At 35.8% G+C, this 16471-nt stretch overlaps 1 protein-coding gene across 7 annotated transcripts in view; it reads right to left on the reverse strand.

Annotated features, from left to right (window-relative positions):
- Nucleotides 1–16471, reverse strand: part of EXOC6B (exocyst complex component 6B) — a 721163-nt gene that overhangs the window by 332649 nt on the left and 372043 nt on the right. For all 7 annotated transcript variants that reach the window (XR_003115284.1, XM_025354255.1, XM_025354254.1 and 4 more), the window contains one exon: nucleotides 2882–3061. Coding sequence is in view for 6 of the 7 variants with exons in the window: in XM_025354255.1 (XP_025210040.1) it covers nucleotides 2882–3061 (180 nt within the window). In the remaining variant the exon portion in view is untranslated. The remainder of the gene's footprint in view (nucleotides 1–2881; nucleotides 3062–16471) is intronic.

The following is a 16471-nucleotide window of genomic DNA, read 5'->3' on the forward strand; positions in this document are numbered from 1 at the left end:
AATAAAATACTGGCAAACCGGATTCAACAACACATCAAAAAGCTTATACACCATGATCAAGTGGGCTTCATCCCTGGGATGCAAGGCTGGTTCAACATTCGCAAATCAATAAATATAATCCAGCATATAAACAGAACCAAAGACAAGAACCACATGATTATCTCAATAGATGCAGAAAAGGCTTTTGACAAAATTCAACAGCCCTTCATGCTAAAAACGCTCAATAAATTCGGTATTGATGGAACGTACCTCAAAATAATAAGAGCTATTTATGACAAACCCACAGCCAATATCATACTGAATGGGCAAAAACTGGAAAAATTCCCTTTGAAAACTGGCACAAGACAGGGATGCCCTCTCTCACCACTCCTATTCAACATAGTGTTGGAAGTTCTGGCTAGGGCAATCAGGCAAGAGAAAGAAATCAAGGGTATTCAGTTAGGAAAAGAAGAAGTCAAATTGTCCCTCTTTGCAGATGACATGATTGTATATTTAGAAAACCCCATTGTCTCAGCCCAAAATCTCCTTAAGCTGATAAGCAACTTCAGCAAAGTCTCAGGATACAAAATTAATGTGCAAAAATCACAAGCATTCTTATACACTAGTAACAGACAAACAGAGAGCCAAATCATGAATGAACTTTCATTCACAATTGCTTCAAAGAGAATAAAATACTTAGGAATCCAACTTACAAGGGATGTAAAGGACCTCTTCAAGGAGAACTACAAACCACTGCTCAGTGAAATAAAAGAGGACACAAACAAATGGAAGAACATACCATGCTCATGGATAGGAAGAATCAATATCGTGAAAATGGCCATACTGCCCAAGGTAATTTATAGATTCAATGCCATCCCCATCAAGCTACCAATGAGTTTCTTCACAGAATTGGAAAAAACTGCTTTAAAGTTCATATGGAACCAAAAAAGAGCCCGCATCTCCAAGACAATCCTAAGTCAAAAGAACAAAGCTGGAGGCATCACGCTACCTGACTTCAAACTATACTACAAGGCTACAGTAACCAAAACAGCATGGTACTGGTACCAAAACAGAGATATAGACCAATGGAACAGAACAGAGTCCTCAGAAATAATACCACACATCTACAGCCATCTGATCTTTGACAAACCTGAGAAAAACAAGAAATGGGGAAAGGATTCCCTATTTAATAAATGGTGCTGGGAAAATTGGCTAGCCATAAGTAGAAAGCTGAAACTGGATCCTTTCCTTACTCCTTATTCGAAAATTAATTCAAGATGGATTAGAGACTTAAACCTAAACCTTAGGTGTTAGACCTAACACCATAAAAATCCTAGAGGAAAACCTAGGTAGTACCATTCAGGACATAGGCATGGGCAAAGACTTCATGTCTAAAACACCAAAAGCAACGGCAGCAAAAGCTAAAATTGACAAATGGGATCTCATTAAACTAAAGAGCTTCTGCACAGCAAAAGAAACTACCATCAGAGTGAACAGGCAACCTACAGAATGGGAGAAAATTTTTGCAATCTACTCATCTGACAAAGGGCTAATATCCAGAACCTACAAAGAACTCAAACAAATTTACAAGAAAAAAACAAACAACCCCATCAAAAAGTGGGCAAAGGATATGAACAGACATTTCTCAAAAGAAGACATTCATACAGCCAACAGACATATGAAAAAATGCTCATCATCACTGGCCATCAGAGAAATGCAAATCAAAACCACAATGAGATACCATCTCACACCAGTTAGAATGGCGATCATTAAAAAGTCAGGAAACAACAGGTGCTGGAGAGGATGTGGAGAAATAGGAACACTTTTACACTGTTGGTGGGATTGTAAACTAGTTCAACCATTATGGAAAACAGTATGGCGATTCCTCAAGGATCTAGAACTAGATGTACCATATGACCCAGCCATCCCATTACTGGGGATGTACTCAAAGGATTATAAATTATGCTGCTATAAAGACACATGCACACGTATGTTTATTGCAGCACTATTCACAATAGCAAAGACTTGGAATCAACCCAAATGTCCATCAGTGACAGACTGGATTAAGAAAATGTGGCACATATACACCATGGAATACTATGCAGCCATAATAAAGGATGAGTTTGCGTCCTTTGTAGGGACATGGATGCAGCTGGAAACCATCATTCTTAGCAAACTATCACAAGAACAGAAAACCAAACACCGCATGTTCTCACTCATAGGTGGGAACTGAACAATGAGATCACTTGGACTCAGGAAGGGGAACATCACACACCGGGGCCTATCATGGGGAGGGGGGAGGGGGGAGGGATTGCATTGGGAGTTATACCTGATGTAAATGACGAGTTGATGGGTGCAGTAGACCAACATGGCACAAGTATACATATGTAACAAACCTGCACGTTATGCACATGTACCCTACAACTTAAAGTATAATAATAATAAATAAATTTAAAAAAAAAAAAAAAAAGAAAACAGAGAAAAGATAGACAAATTAGATAAAAAAGATGGAGCATTTCATCACAGAATTTCAGTTTATATAAAAAAATTAAAGAATATTCTAAGATTAAAGTATACATACCTGAAATTCTAACTAAGTTTCTTTTTTTAATTCTACCAAGGCTTTTATATTGTCTTTCTACTAATAACTTTGAACATCATAGGAAGATAAGCAGATATAATACCAGGAACCATTTTTAGAATGAAAAAAATGCAAAGGTCAATGAAAAAATGATGGAAGTAGCCTCTAAATATCATTAAAGGTTAATAAATATAGCATGATCTTCTATATACTGAAGACCTTCCTGGGTAGTTACAGCAGAAACTAACATCTTTCACCAAACTAAATTATAAGGAAACCTTCTTATAGGTAAAGGACAATGTAAGAGCAACTGTCACTTACAGGAAGGTGTGTGAATACAGCAAAGGTGCTACGAAGAAAGGCAATGAGGTCTACCAGGTAATCACTAGCTTTGTTGCCCAAATCTCCAGTCATCCAGTCATAGTCTGCCAGCTGTAGGAACTGGTCAATCTTCTGGTTTAAGTTGGTATAAATCTCTTCTTCAGCTGCATGTCTAGCATCCTGTGAAAAAATATAAAATTTGAAAAATCACTCAGATTTCAATATGGGCAGAAATTTCTATGAGCTTAGAGCCATCTGACATATCCATTAAGAAACCTAGAATATAACTGGGAATACTGAGTCATATCACAGTCTTCTTTAATTTTTTCTTTTTCAAAACCATTGTGTAGGTTTTTTCTAATTTTTTGTTTGCATCCTAAGACATGTTCAAATAAAAGCAGAATGCCCAGATCATGTAAGTTTGAGATACCTATATAAAAGATTCATGATATACACTAGCATATTAAAGGCCCTAAGAAGTATGGTGAGATTAATATTCTTACAAAAATATTTTCAGGACAAATGATCATACATTACTCTATGACAACCAGTATTCCAATGCTAAAATTCCATCAACATAGACTTGTGCAGAGTAACTTACGAAGTACCTGCCACCACCTTTAATATTCACTTTCAGTCTGATCATCCTTAACTTCTGTTAAATACTCTCTTTTTAAAACTCTGTCTTCCTGTGGAATTCATTAGATGGTTTTCTCCTGGCTTTCCTTTTACTTCTCTGGACACAAATCTTCTCACTTTCTTTGGGTGATTTAATTAAATCCAATAGCTTCCAGTATCTCTATCTTTAGTACAGATCTACTCCAAAATCATTCTAATTCAAGAATCATATATGCGAGTGTTTCATGGACATCTCTGACCCAGACAAACTTTGAAATAATTGGCCAGGAGCAGTGGCTCATGCATGTAATCCCAGAACTTTGGGAGGCCGAAGTGGGTGGATCACCTGAGGTCAGGAGTTCAAGACCAGCCTGGCCAACATGGTGAAACCCCATCTCTACTAAAAATATAAAAATTAGCTGAGTATGGTGGTGGGACTCTGTAATCCCAGCTACTCAGGAGGCTGAGGCAGGAGAGGTTTCAGTGAGGCGAGATTATGCCACTGCACTCCGGCCTGGGTGACATAGCAAGACTCCATCTCAAAAAAAAAAAAAAAAAAAGAAAGAAAGAAAGAAAGAAGTAGGTCCAGGTTGAGACTCAGCATATTTACCACTCTTTACCTGTTCAACTCAGACCAAGGCAGAGATCTAAGCAACATCATAAATTCCATTCTTTCCTCCACAGTCAGAAAATGAGTTCTGTAAATTATATCTCCCGAATTTCTCTGTAATTTGTACTGCCCTCTACATTTTCACATTTTTAAAGTCGGAATAATTTTGCAATATATTTACATACTATAACATAGTCAGTGACTGTTTACTTATGTGAACAATGATTTATAAAATTTGATTGATAGATAAAAATTATATAAAAATTATGTATTTGTCATGTACAACTTGATGTTTTGAAATATGTATACACTGAAATGGCTAAATTGAGCTAAGTTTGGTGCAAAAGAAACCGCTTTTAATGGCAAAAATCACAATTACTTTTGCACCAACCTAATAATTAACATATGCATTACCTCACATACATATTTTATGAGTTAGGAGTACTTATAAGTACTCTGCTAGCATTTTTCAAGAACATAACACATGGTTATTAACTATAATCATCATGTTATAGAATAGATCTCTTGAACTAATTCCTTCTATCTAACTTAAAATTTCTATCCTTTGACCAAAAACTCCCCAACAATATTCCCCAGCTCTGGTAACCATCATTCTATTCTCTGTTTCTATGAATTCAACATTTTTAGATTCTACATATGAGATCATGCATATTTTTCTTTCTGTGCCTTCCTTATTTCACTTAATACAATGTTCCCATGAGGTTTCTATGTTGTTGCAAATGGCAGGATTTCCTTCTTTTGTAAGGCTGTATAATATCTCATTCTGTATACATACTACATTGTCTTTATGCATTCACCAGTTGACAGACACTTAGGTCAAATCAATATCTTGGCTATTGTGGAAAATGTTGCAATGAATATGTGAGTGCAGATATCTTGATGATATACTGATTTCATTTCCTCTGGAAACATACCCAGTAGTGGGATTGCTGAAACATATGATAGTTCTATTTTTAATTTTTGGGGGAATCTCCATACTGTTTTCTACAATGGCTATACTAATTAACATTCCAACACCATATAAGGGTTTCCTTTTCTCCACATCCTCTCCAATACTTACCATTTGTCTTTTTGATAATAGTCAACCTAACAGGTGGAAAGTCATATATAATTGTGGTTTTAGTTTTTATTTTTCTGATGACTAACGATGTTGAATATTTTTTCATACACCTCTTGGTCACTTGTATGTCTTCTCTTGAGAAATGTCTATTCAAAACCTTTGCCCATTTTCTCATCGGGTTGTTTTCTTGCTATTGAATTGTTTTAGTTCTTTATATATTCTAGAAATGCATGCCTTGTCAGCTGTATTGTTGGCAAATATATTCTGCCATTCTTTTTTTTTTTTTTTTTTTTTTTTGAGATGGAGTCTCACTCTGTCATCTAGGCTGGAGTGAAGTGGCACAATCTTGGCTCACTGCAACCTCCATCTCCCAGGTTCAAGCATTCTCCTGCCTCAGCCTCCTGAGTAGCTGGGATTACAGGCGTGTGCCACTATGCCTGTCTAATTTTTGTATTTTTAGTAGAGATTGGGTTTCACCATGTTGTCAGGCTGGTCTCAAACTCTTGATCTCAAGTGATTCGCCTGCCTTAGCCTCCCAAAGTGCTGGGATTACAGGCATGAGCCACCATGCCCTGCCTGTTCTGCCATTTTGTAGGTTATCCTTCAACTGTTGTTTTCTTTGCAGTGCAAAAGCTTTCCTGTTTGATAAAATCAATCTCATTTGTCTTTTTTCACATTTGTTGCCTGTGCTTTTGGAGTCATAGCTTAAAAAAAATTATTGCCCAGATCAATGTTATGGAGATTTTTTCCTATATTATTTTGTAGTAATTTTAGTTTCAGGTCTTATGTCCATTTTATGTGGATTTTTATATATGGTGTGAGATGAGGAACGAATTTCATTCTTGTAAATGTGGATATCCAGTTTTCTCAACACCACTTATTTTTTCAGAAACTATCCTTTCCCCTTTTGTGTGTTCTTGGCATCTTTGTCAAAAAATTAACTGACTGTACATTAGTAGGATTATATCAGGGTTATTTTGTTCCACTGGTCTGTGCGTATGTTTTTATGCCAGAATCATGCTATTTTGATTATTACAGCGTGTAGTAGATTTTGAGGTCAGGTAGACTGATGCCTCCAGCTTTGTTCTTTCTGCTCAAGATTGCTTTTGCTATTTGGAGTGTTTGGTGGTCCCATATGAATCTTACTATTGTTTACTTTATTACTATGAAAAATGCATTCGAATTTGGGTAGGAATTGCATTGAATATGTAGATCACTTTGGGTAATATGGAAATTCTAACAATGTTAATTCTTCAATCCACAAACTAGGATATCTTTTTGTTTATTTCTTCAATTTTTTTCTTTGATGTTTTATAGTTTTTCAACAGGTCTTCTAAATATTTCAATGAGCACTTCTATACTTTCATCTTTACATTACTTGTATAATAATCTTAAGGTGTCCTTGAATTTCTGTTTTGCTAAAAGTCTTTTTCATTAAAAGTCTTTATTTTTTAGTATTTTAGGTTTAAAGAAAATTTAAGCAGGAAGTACACTGCCTCTGTATATACCACCACCCTCCATGCTACTGCCCCTATTTAAAATTGGTGTGGTACAATTTTTACAATTAATGAAATGATATTGGTATTTTATTATCAACTAAAGTCCCTAGTTTACATTAGGGTGTAATCATTGTGATATCAAGTTCTGTGGGTACTTAAAAATGCATAATGTCACTAATTCACCATTACAGTATCATTTAGATAGTTTCACTGCCCTAAAATTCTACTGAATTCCACCTACTCATCCATCCAGGATTTTCTCTACTGATTTTCTCTACTGGTTTTCATTTTCATTGATTTCTGTTCTAATTTTCATTATTGTTGTTATTATTATTATTGCTCACTTTGGATTTAAATTGTTCTTTGCCTAGTATCCTATGGTGTAAGTACAGATTATTAAATTTAGATCTTTCTTCTTTCTAATATATGCTATTAATGGTACAAATTTCCCGGGCCAGGCGCGGTGGCTCAAGCCTGTAATCCCAGCACTTTGGGAGGCCGAGACGGGCGGATCATGAGGTCAGGAGATCGAGACCATCCTGGCTAACATGGTGAAACCCCGTCTCTACTAAAAAAATACAAAAAAAAAAAAAAAACTAGCCGGGCAAAGTGGCAGGTGCCTGTAGTCCCAGCTACTTGGGAGGCTGAGGCAGGAGAATGGCGTGAACCTGAGAGGAGGAGCTTGCAGTGAGCTGAGATCCGGCCACTGCACTCCAGCCTGGGTGACAGAGCAAGACTCCGTCTCAAAAAAAAAAAAAAAAAAAAAAAAAAAAATGGTACAAATTTCCCTCTGAGTAATGCTTTCACTGCATCTCAGAAATTATAATAAGTTGTATTTTAATTCTCATTTATTTTGAAATATTTCTCTTGAGACTTTTTCTTTCACCATGTTTTATTTTGAAAGATGTTGTTTAATCTCCAAATAATTTGACATTTTCTACCTTTCTGTTACTCATTTCTAGTTTAATTTCATATGTTCTAAGAGGAATGTTAGTATAATTTCTATTTAAAGGATGTTCTATTGCCTAGAACACGGTGTGTTTTGGTGAATATTTTGTATAAGTTGTTGTTGGATAAAACATTCTATAAATGTCCATTAGATTCACTTGATTGATGATGTCAGTCATTTCAACTATATACATACTGAAGTTTCTGCCTCCTGGATTTGTCAGTTTCAGTAGAAGTGTTCTAGAAATTTTAATGAGAATAGATGTTAACATATAAAATAAGATTTTAGTATCTTTCAAAATACTCGTATTTTTCCTTCTTTGATCTTCTAAAGTAGTAACTTTGAAAAATTTTCTAATACTAATCATTCATGCATTCCTAATCTTACTTCAATCCTTCATTTATTTGCATGTACTTTTAGATTTTGCTCAGAATTGTTCTGGCTATTCACATTCTTTTTTTAGTTCCCTATGAATTTTATGATTGTTTTTTCTATTTCCGTAAAAGATGACATTGATACTTTGTTAGGGATTGCATTGAATCTATAGACTGCTTGGGGAAGTATGGTCATTCTAATGATATTTATTCTTCTGATCTATGAGTATGGTATTTCTTTCCATTTGTTTGTGTTCTCTTCCATTTCTTTCATCAGTGTTTTGTAGTTTTCATTGCAGACATTTTTCACCTCCCTGGTTAAACTTATTCCTAGATATTTGAATGTTTTTGAAGCTATTGTAAATAGGAATGCCTTCTTGATTTCTTTTTTATTGTTTCATTATTGAAGATTAAAAAGGCTACTGATTTTTGTATGTTGATTTTACAGCCTATAACTTTACTGAATTGGTTTTTCAGTTCTAAGTTTCATGATGGAGCCTTTTAGTATTTCTAAATGAAAGATCGTATCATCAGCAAAGAAGGACAATTTGACTTCCCGTTTTCCAATTTGGATACCTTTTATTTCTTTCTCTTTTCTGACTGTCCTAGCTCAGACATCCAATACTACGTTGAACAGGAGTAGTAAGAATGAGCATCCTTGTCTTGGGGAATGGTTCCACCTTTTGCCCAGTCTTAAAGGAAAGGCAGTCAACCTTTCCCCATTCAGGATGGTGTTAGCTGTGGGTCTGCTATATGTGGCCTTTATTATTTTGAGGTATGTTCCTTCTATATTTGGCTTGTTGGGAGTTTTAATTGTGAAGGGATGTTAAATTTTATCAAATGCTTTTTCTGCATCTATCAAGATGACTATATGGTTTTTGTCCTTCATTCTGTTGATGTGAAGTTTCACATTTACTTCTCTGCATATACTAAACCATCCTTTCACCCCTGGTCTAAATCCCACTTGATCATGGTATATTATCTTTTAATTGAATTCAGTTTTCTAGTATGCTGCTGATAACTTTTGCATCTATTTTTATCAGGAATATTGGTCTGTAGTTTTCTTTTGTTGTTGTTCCTTGTCTGGTTTTGGTATCAGGGTAATGCTAGCCTTACAGAATAAGGGAGAATTCTCTCTCCTAATTTTTTGGAACAGTTTCAGGAGGATTGGTATGAGTTATTCTTATATGTTTGGTGGAATTTGGTGGTGAATCCACCTGGTTCTGGGCTTTTCTTTGTTCAGATACTATTTATTACTGCTTCAATCTCACTGCCTGTTATTGGTCGGTTCAGGTTTTCCATTTCTTCCTGATTCAATCTTAGTAGGTTGTACATTTCGAAGTATTCATGCATTTCCTATGGGTTTTCCACTGGTTAGCATAATAGTCCCTGATGACCTTTTCTGTTTCTGTGGTATCAGTTATAATGTCTCTGTTTTCATTTATAATTTTATTTGAGTCTTCGCTGTACTCTTCTTGGTTAGTCTAGCTAGTGGTTGTTATCAATTTTACCTTTTCAAAGAACCAACTTTTTGTTCCATTCATCTTTCCATATTTTTCTTTTCAGGTCTACTGTGATCTGTATTATTTCCTTCTGATAGTGTGGATTCAGTTTGTTATTGCTTTCCTAGTTCCTTGAGGTACACTATTAGATTATTTATTTGAAATCTTTCTGCTTTTTTGATGTAGGTGCTTATTGCTATGAACTTCCCTTTAAGTACTGCTTTTGTTGTATCCAACAGGTTGTGATATGTTGTTTCCATTTCATTTGTTCCAAAAAATTTATTTTCTTATTAATTTATTCATTGAACCAATGGTTGTTCAGGAGCATGTTGTTTATTTTCCATTTATTTGTATAGTTTCCAAAGTTTCTCTTGGTATTGATTTCTAGTTTTATACCATTGTGAACTGGCAATATACTTGATGTGATTTTGAATTTTAAAACTTTGTTGAGATTTGTTTTGTGGCTTAATATATGGTCTATCTTGGAGAATGTTTCTTGTGCTGATGAGAAGAATGTGTATTCTGCTATTGTTAGATAAGATGTCCTCTAAATGTCTGCTAAGTCCTTTTGGTCTAAAGTCCACTTTAAAATGAATGTTTCTTTTCTGATTATATGTCTCAACGATCTGTCTAGTGCTGGCAGTGGGGTATTAAAGTGCCATAATTTTATCAGAGTTCATCTATTTATTTAGATATGGCAATATTTGCTTTATGAATCTAAGTGCTACAGTGTTAGATGCCAATATGGATTTGGTGTTACATCCTCTTGCTAGATTGATCCCATTATCATTATATAATGACCTTCTTTGTCTTTTTCTTACTGTTTTTTATTTAAAGTGTTGTATCTAATATGAGTATAGTATGCCTGCTCATTTTTTGTTAACATTTCCATGAAATACTTTTTCTATTCCTTTATTTTCAGTTTATATGCATCTTTAAAGGTAAATTATGTTTCTTGTAGGCAGCATATGGCTAGATTATGTTTTTTTAATCCATTCGAGCAGTCTATATATTATAAGTAAAGAATTTAATCAATTTACACTCCAAATTATTATTGATATGTGAGGTTGTCCCTTCATCATATTAATTATTTTCTGGTTATTTTGTGTATTCTTTGTTCCTTTCCTTTTCTCTTACTGTTTGTTATTGTGGTTTGGTGGTTTTCTGTAGTAGTACTATTTGAGTCCTTTCTCTTCTTCATTTGTTTGTTTGCTTTACCAGTGAGTTTTATACTTTTGTGTGTTTTCATGATAGCAAATGTCGCTCACTATATCCAAGTTTAGAACTCCCTTGAGGAATTTCTTGTAAGGCCAGTGTAGTGGTGATGAATCCTTTCAGCTTTTGCTTGTATGAGAAAGATGTTATTTCTCCTTCATTTATGAAGAATAATTTTGCTAGATATTTTATATTTTGCCTTCTGGAACCCTTATAATTTGAAAATTTGGTCTCTTATGATGCCCGGTATGTAATAAAGGCTTTGCTCTTTTTTTTAATTGTTTTTACTTTTATCTTGTATAAAGAATTATCTTCTAGATCTAAAATGCTTTCTTCTGCTTGATCTAGTCTATTGTTGAAGCTTTTGAACGTATTTTGCATTTCATTTAATAAATTCTTCAGTTCCATAATTTATGTTTGGTTACATTTTTGGTATCAATCTGTTTAGCAAATTTCTTATTCATATCATGCATTCTTTTTCTGATTTCTTTGTATTGTTTTGCAGAATTCTCATGTTTCTCACTGAGCTTCTTTGGAGTCAATCATTTAACTTCTTTTTCTGAGATTTCATTAATTTCTCTTTGATTGGGAGAATTATTCCTTTGGAGGTGTCATATGTCCTGGCTTTTTCTTATTTTCTGTACCATTATATTCATATCTGTACATTTACTATAACAGTCACTTCTTGCAATTTTTTAAATTTGCTCTGGTAGGGGAGGACATTTTCCAGAAGATGTATCTATGCTGTTAGTTGCGTAGGACACTTTGGTTGTGATTTTGAGTGCAATAGTGTAAACTCTGTACAATTCCTTCAGGCATAAATAGTACCAGTGGTATCTATAATTTCTTCAGTGGCTCAGGGTGCAATTATTAAATGAGGGTATGGTTTTGCTGTGGACTGTAACATCAGGTAGGTCAGTCTTTGAGCCCCAGTGATGGCAGCAGTGGCTAAGTATGTGTGTCCTCGGGCCCCAGGTTGGTCTGGCACCATTATTAGTGAGTCTAGATGGGCCAATTTTTGAGTTTCCAGATAGATTATTTGGATGCCAGCAGTGACAATAGCAGGTGGGGTGGGTAGGGATGTTCTTGAACCCCTGGGCAGCCAGCTTTATGTGAATGATGACAATGGCAGTGGCAGAATCATCCTCTTAGTCCCAAGTGGTTCACAATGGTATTGGTGTTGGTTGTATTCAGCTGAGTGGGCTGGTCTTCAGGCACACAGGTGGTGCATGCAGGTAGGTGCCAGCTGTGGTAGTAGCAGTCATGTGGGTAGGCCTGATCTCAGGCACCTGGGAGGAGTGTTCAGGTGCCAATTGTAGTGGACTGGGCTAGGTGATCCTCTTGCTTCCTGTGTGCTCTGGCACAGGGGTTTGGGGGTGGCAGGGCAAAGCTGAGCCAAACTTGTCCTCATGCCCTCTGATGAGTACAGGCACCAGATGCAGTAGTTAGTGGTGAGGGAATCCCTAGAAAAGTGATATGCTCTGATGGTAGGTGGCAGCAGCTGTGCTAGTTCCCTGCCACTGGGGAGGGCAATGCCACCTTCAGTACTGGGCAACCTAGGTCAGCAGGTGGAAAACACACACACCATTTTCACCACAGCCCAAGTGGCACTCTTTCCTCAGCCCCTCTGCAGTAGCTGACACCTTGCTCATGCCTCAGCCTCAATGGCAGCAGCATGCATCATGATAGCATCTCAGCCCCTGGTGTGGGTGGCCCCTGGTCACTGGCATCTAAGTTGGGAGGCAGCAAGCATGCTTCTCCTGCTCTTCAGCCCCAGTAGCAGTGGTCTCCAGGATAATGTGCTATCTGTTGGAGGCAAGGCTCTAAGATGGCTGCTTGCTATAGCTGCTTAGGTCTCACAGAATGTGTGAGACTTGGTGTGAGCTCCTTCCCTGGAACAGTGCCATCACACAATCTCTCAGCATCTTCCAATGTTAGTTTCAGGGCAAGTGAGGGTCAAGAGACTCTCCTGTGGCCAGGATTTCAGGAGTCCATAGTGGAAATGGAAACCACTGAAAGTTTCTCATTAACCCTTTCCTCAGTCTCCCTCAGCTCCCAGCTGATCCTACTGAGTAGACTGCCTCATTTCCTTCCCCTTCCTTGGTTTAGGCATTTACTGTCACTTTTCTGTTGAATTACAGTGTTCTGTCTTGGATGATCTATTTGAAGTGTGATCATCTACTCATTATGCTGGTTCTTCTTAGTGGAAGAAGCGAGTATGAAATACCTCTAGTCAGCCATCTTGAAGCTTTCCTCTTTCATATCTTTTCCTTATCACATCATATCTATTTCCCTATGGATCCTCAAATTTATTAGCACAGAGTTACACAGCGTCTTTTAGGAAGTCAATTCCTCTCATTCTAAACTGTGAGTAATGTGATTGATATTGTTATTTCCTCCTTCTTTCCTTCCTTACCTTCGTCTTTTCTTTTCCTTCTTTTTTTAGTTCTTCCCTTCCTTTCAATGAAGCACAGTAGAATGTTTATTTTTTTAAATGCAACATCCCTCACTTGAAGTCTTTCAAAGACTTTAGAATAAAGTCCACATTATCTATTAATATAAAACAAAGTGCTTCTCGGATTGGCATTTATCTACTTCTGTATCTCACTGCCATCCTAATTCTATGCTGAATACTGGCTTTATTTTATCATTTAATCTTTGCACATGAAGTTAAAATATCCTTTACTCCCTCTATATCCATTCTCTCCTTAGAAATATCCTGCTGGTTCCAAGATCCATTCCAACTTGTACTTGTCTGGGAAGTCTTCTTTGGAGGTCCTAAAGCTGGAACCTCATCCTCTTTGGAATTCTCCTCTGTTGAGCCTGTCAATTTTGAAGTCCCCTGGAGCTCAATCCTCACACCTTTCCTCTATGTATACTCAAATCCCAGAAGAAAATCCATCCTATGCCATCAAATACCATCTTTACACTGGTGAACTCTAAATTTTTATCTCCAGCTATGATTTTGTCCTGCTAATTTAATACCTCTATATGGCTATCATTAAATATATCGATCTTAATGTATCAAAAATGGAAGTCTTGATCGTATTTCTGCTTTTCAAATGTATTTTTCTCTAAGTGTTCCCCGTCTCAGTAAACAGTATTCATCCAGTTTGTTCAGTTCAAAAGTTTTGGAACTACCCTTGACTCCTGTCTTTCTCTTAATACAAACAACCAATCTAGTACTAAGACCTGCTATCTGTACCTTCAAAAATATTTCTTACCACTTCTACCTCTACCACTCTAGTCCAAGTGACCATTATCTCTTGCCTGGAGTACTGCAACTGCCTCCCAATTAGCCTTTCTTCTTCCCCTTTTATTAAATTACAATATATTTATTTCCACATAAAAACCAGTATCACATTAAATAACTCAGATCATTACCCCCCACACTTCAATCTTCTAATGACATCGCATCTCATTTCAGAATACAATGTATAGTATTTACGATGGCCTACAGGGCCATAAATAATCTAACTCCTGAATACGTCATCTCTTATCATCCATACCATTAGTGATAGATACAGCATTGCCAGACTGACCCCCTTACTATTTCTTGAACACACCCATACCTACCACTGTGCTGTTCACTTTGACAGGAATGCATATCCATCGGAAATCCAAATGATTTAATTTCTCACTTCTTTTGGGTCATTTATTTTTTTCCTAGTTCTTATCACTACTTGCCATTATATTAGTTTTCTTTGTTTGTTTATCATCCACTAATTCATTAAAATATAAGCTCTGTAAAGTCAGGAGACTCACTTTTTTGTTCATACCTGAAACTTTCCCTGATTTGTAGTAGATACTGTATTAAAACTTGTTAAATAAATGAGAGATTGAATATATCCAATGTATTATTCCAGTATAGCGGCTGTCTTCTCTGTAAATTATAAACTTTAAGTCCAGGAACAAAGTACTTTTTCTATCTCTCCCCAAGAATCTACCAGATGATTACATAGCAGATACGCAAGCAATATTTATTATGGAGTAAATTAATAAACACTTTCATTCTCTTTTGTAAGAGGGTGAGGAAAATCTTATGAATAAGGAAAGCTAAGGACGCCAGCTTGATTATGTCATACATGGCAGAAATAAGAGGGAACTCTGCAAGAAAATACCTTAAAGACCTTCAGACTCTTTCTACCCCTTTTCCAGCATAAAGGTTTCCATCTGCAAGGGAAAGTTTTCTGGAAACAGTAGCTTAGGAAAATACACAACATGTAGCCGTTATAATTGCCATGTTTATATTGAGTTCTGGGTTAGCTAGTCTGAAACAGCCCTGGTAAAAATAAATTTTCAGTGTGTTTTAAGCAATCAGTGTTTCCAATATGCACTGTCAACATGACCTTTAGTGGTCTCCAGAACTTCTCCTTCACTAAGTATTTAACTGGCTGTTCAGCCCCTATGGCTTCCTGTCTGCCTTTAATTTTCCCTCAGCATTTTTTCATGCTAGAGCAACAACAAAATACACAAGCCATCCTTTGAGAGAATTTCTGAACATAATTTGAAAAGCTATTGACATAAAAAAATTGAGACAGGTTGACAGAAAGAGTATCAGTGGATACCACATATTCTCCATTTGATAGACAAATGAACCTCACGTTCTCCCTATTATCTACTTAACACTGAACTATTTCTTTTACATTTTCTTTCCTCGAGAAATTTTGGCTTTCACAGAAGAGCAAATACGGAAATTTTTTTTGATAAATCTAATGCCCAAGCTCCATAATAATGCTAGTATTTGAGAGTAATTATAATTCCTATAAAACTGCCTGAGGTCATTCTGAAGCTCTGAAAGCTTTTGTGGCATTTTCATACTCATTCTCAGGGCCTTTTTATTAAATCATTCTTTTCCTCACTGAAAGAACATCAAAATTAATATCATTAGACATTATTGAAAAATTAGGAAGTCACGATATGAACATAACATTATGTGTAATGAATTTTGATTTAAGTAATTTTATTGTCATTTTGAAACAAAGAATTTATAGTCATTTAATGAATGTGTAACTCAACCTAGAAGTTGACCTAATCGCATAGATACATAAAGAATACTTTCTGATTCAACATTGCGTTTTTTCAAACAATAGAAAAATAGTAAGTCATACCAGAAATTTTTATCTGTCAAAAAGCATAATAGCAGTATGAATCAAATTTGATTTCTTCTCTTGTGCCTACAATTAAAAGAATGTACCAAAAATAGAGAAAAAGGATAAGATGATGGGAAAAAGCAGACAAAAGGGGATATAAATCACGGTTCCAACTCTGCAATTGTACATTTAATTAATATCAATTTCTGGATTTCAACAGGGTGATATAGAATATGTTTCAAAACTAAAACAATCAAATAACAATATAAACAAAAAATCAAACCATATAAGTAGCCTATATGTGAGATCTACATTTTTAATGTTTGAGATGTTGTCCTATTACTTTTACTGCTTAATACCTATTTAAAGCTCACATAATATTAAGGAGTTTATTAAAGCTGCTCTGAGCTATAGCATTTGCCCTCCAGAAACTCATCTACCATCAATCCTTCTTTTGTTCTACCTGACTGTCATTTCTTCCCATTTGATTCAGCTCTGGATCAAAACTAGTGCTGTGGACATATGAAATTATAAAATTGCTAACTAGAAAAGCAGGGACAGAAATTCCTCACTAAAAAGTAAGATTAAAAAATTGATCACAGGGCCGGGTACAGTGGTTCATGCCTGCAATCCCAGCATTTTACGAAGC

This window comes from Theropithecus gelada, chromosome 13 (assembly GCF_003255815.1).
Source record: "Theropithecus gelada isolate Dixy chromosome 13, Tgel_1.0, whole genome shotgun sequence".
NCBI lineage: Eukaryota > Metazoa > Chordata > Mammalia > Primates > Cercopithecidae > Theropithecus > Theropithecus gelada.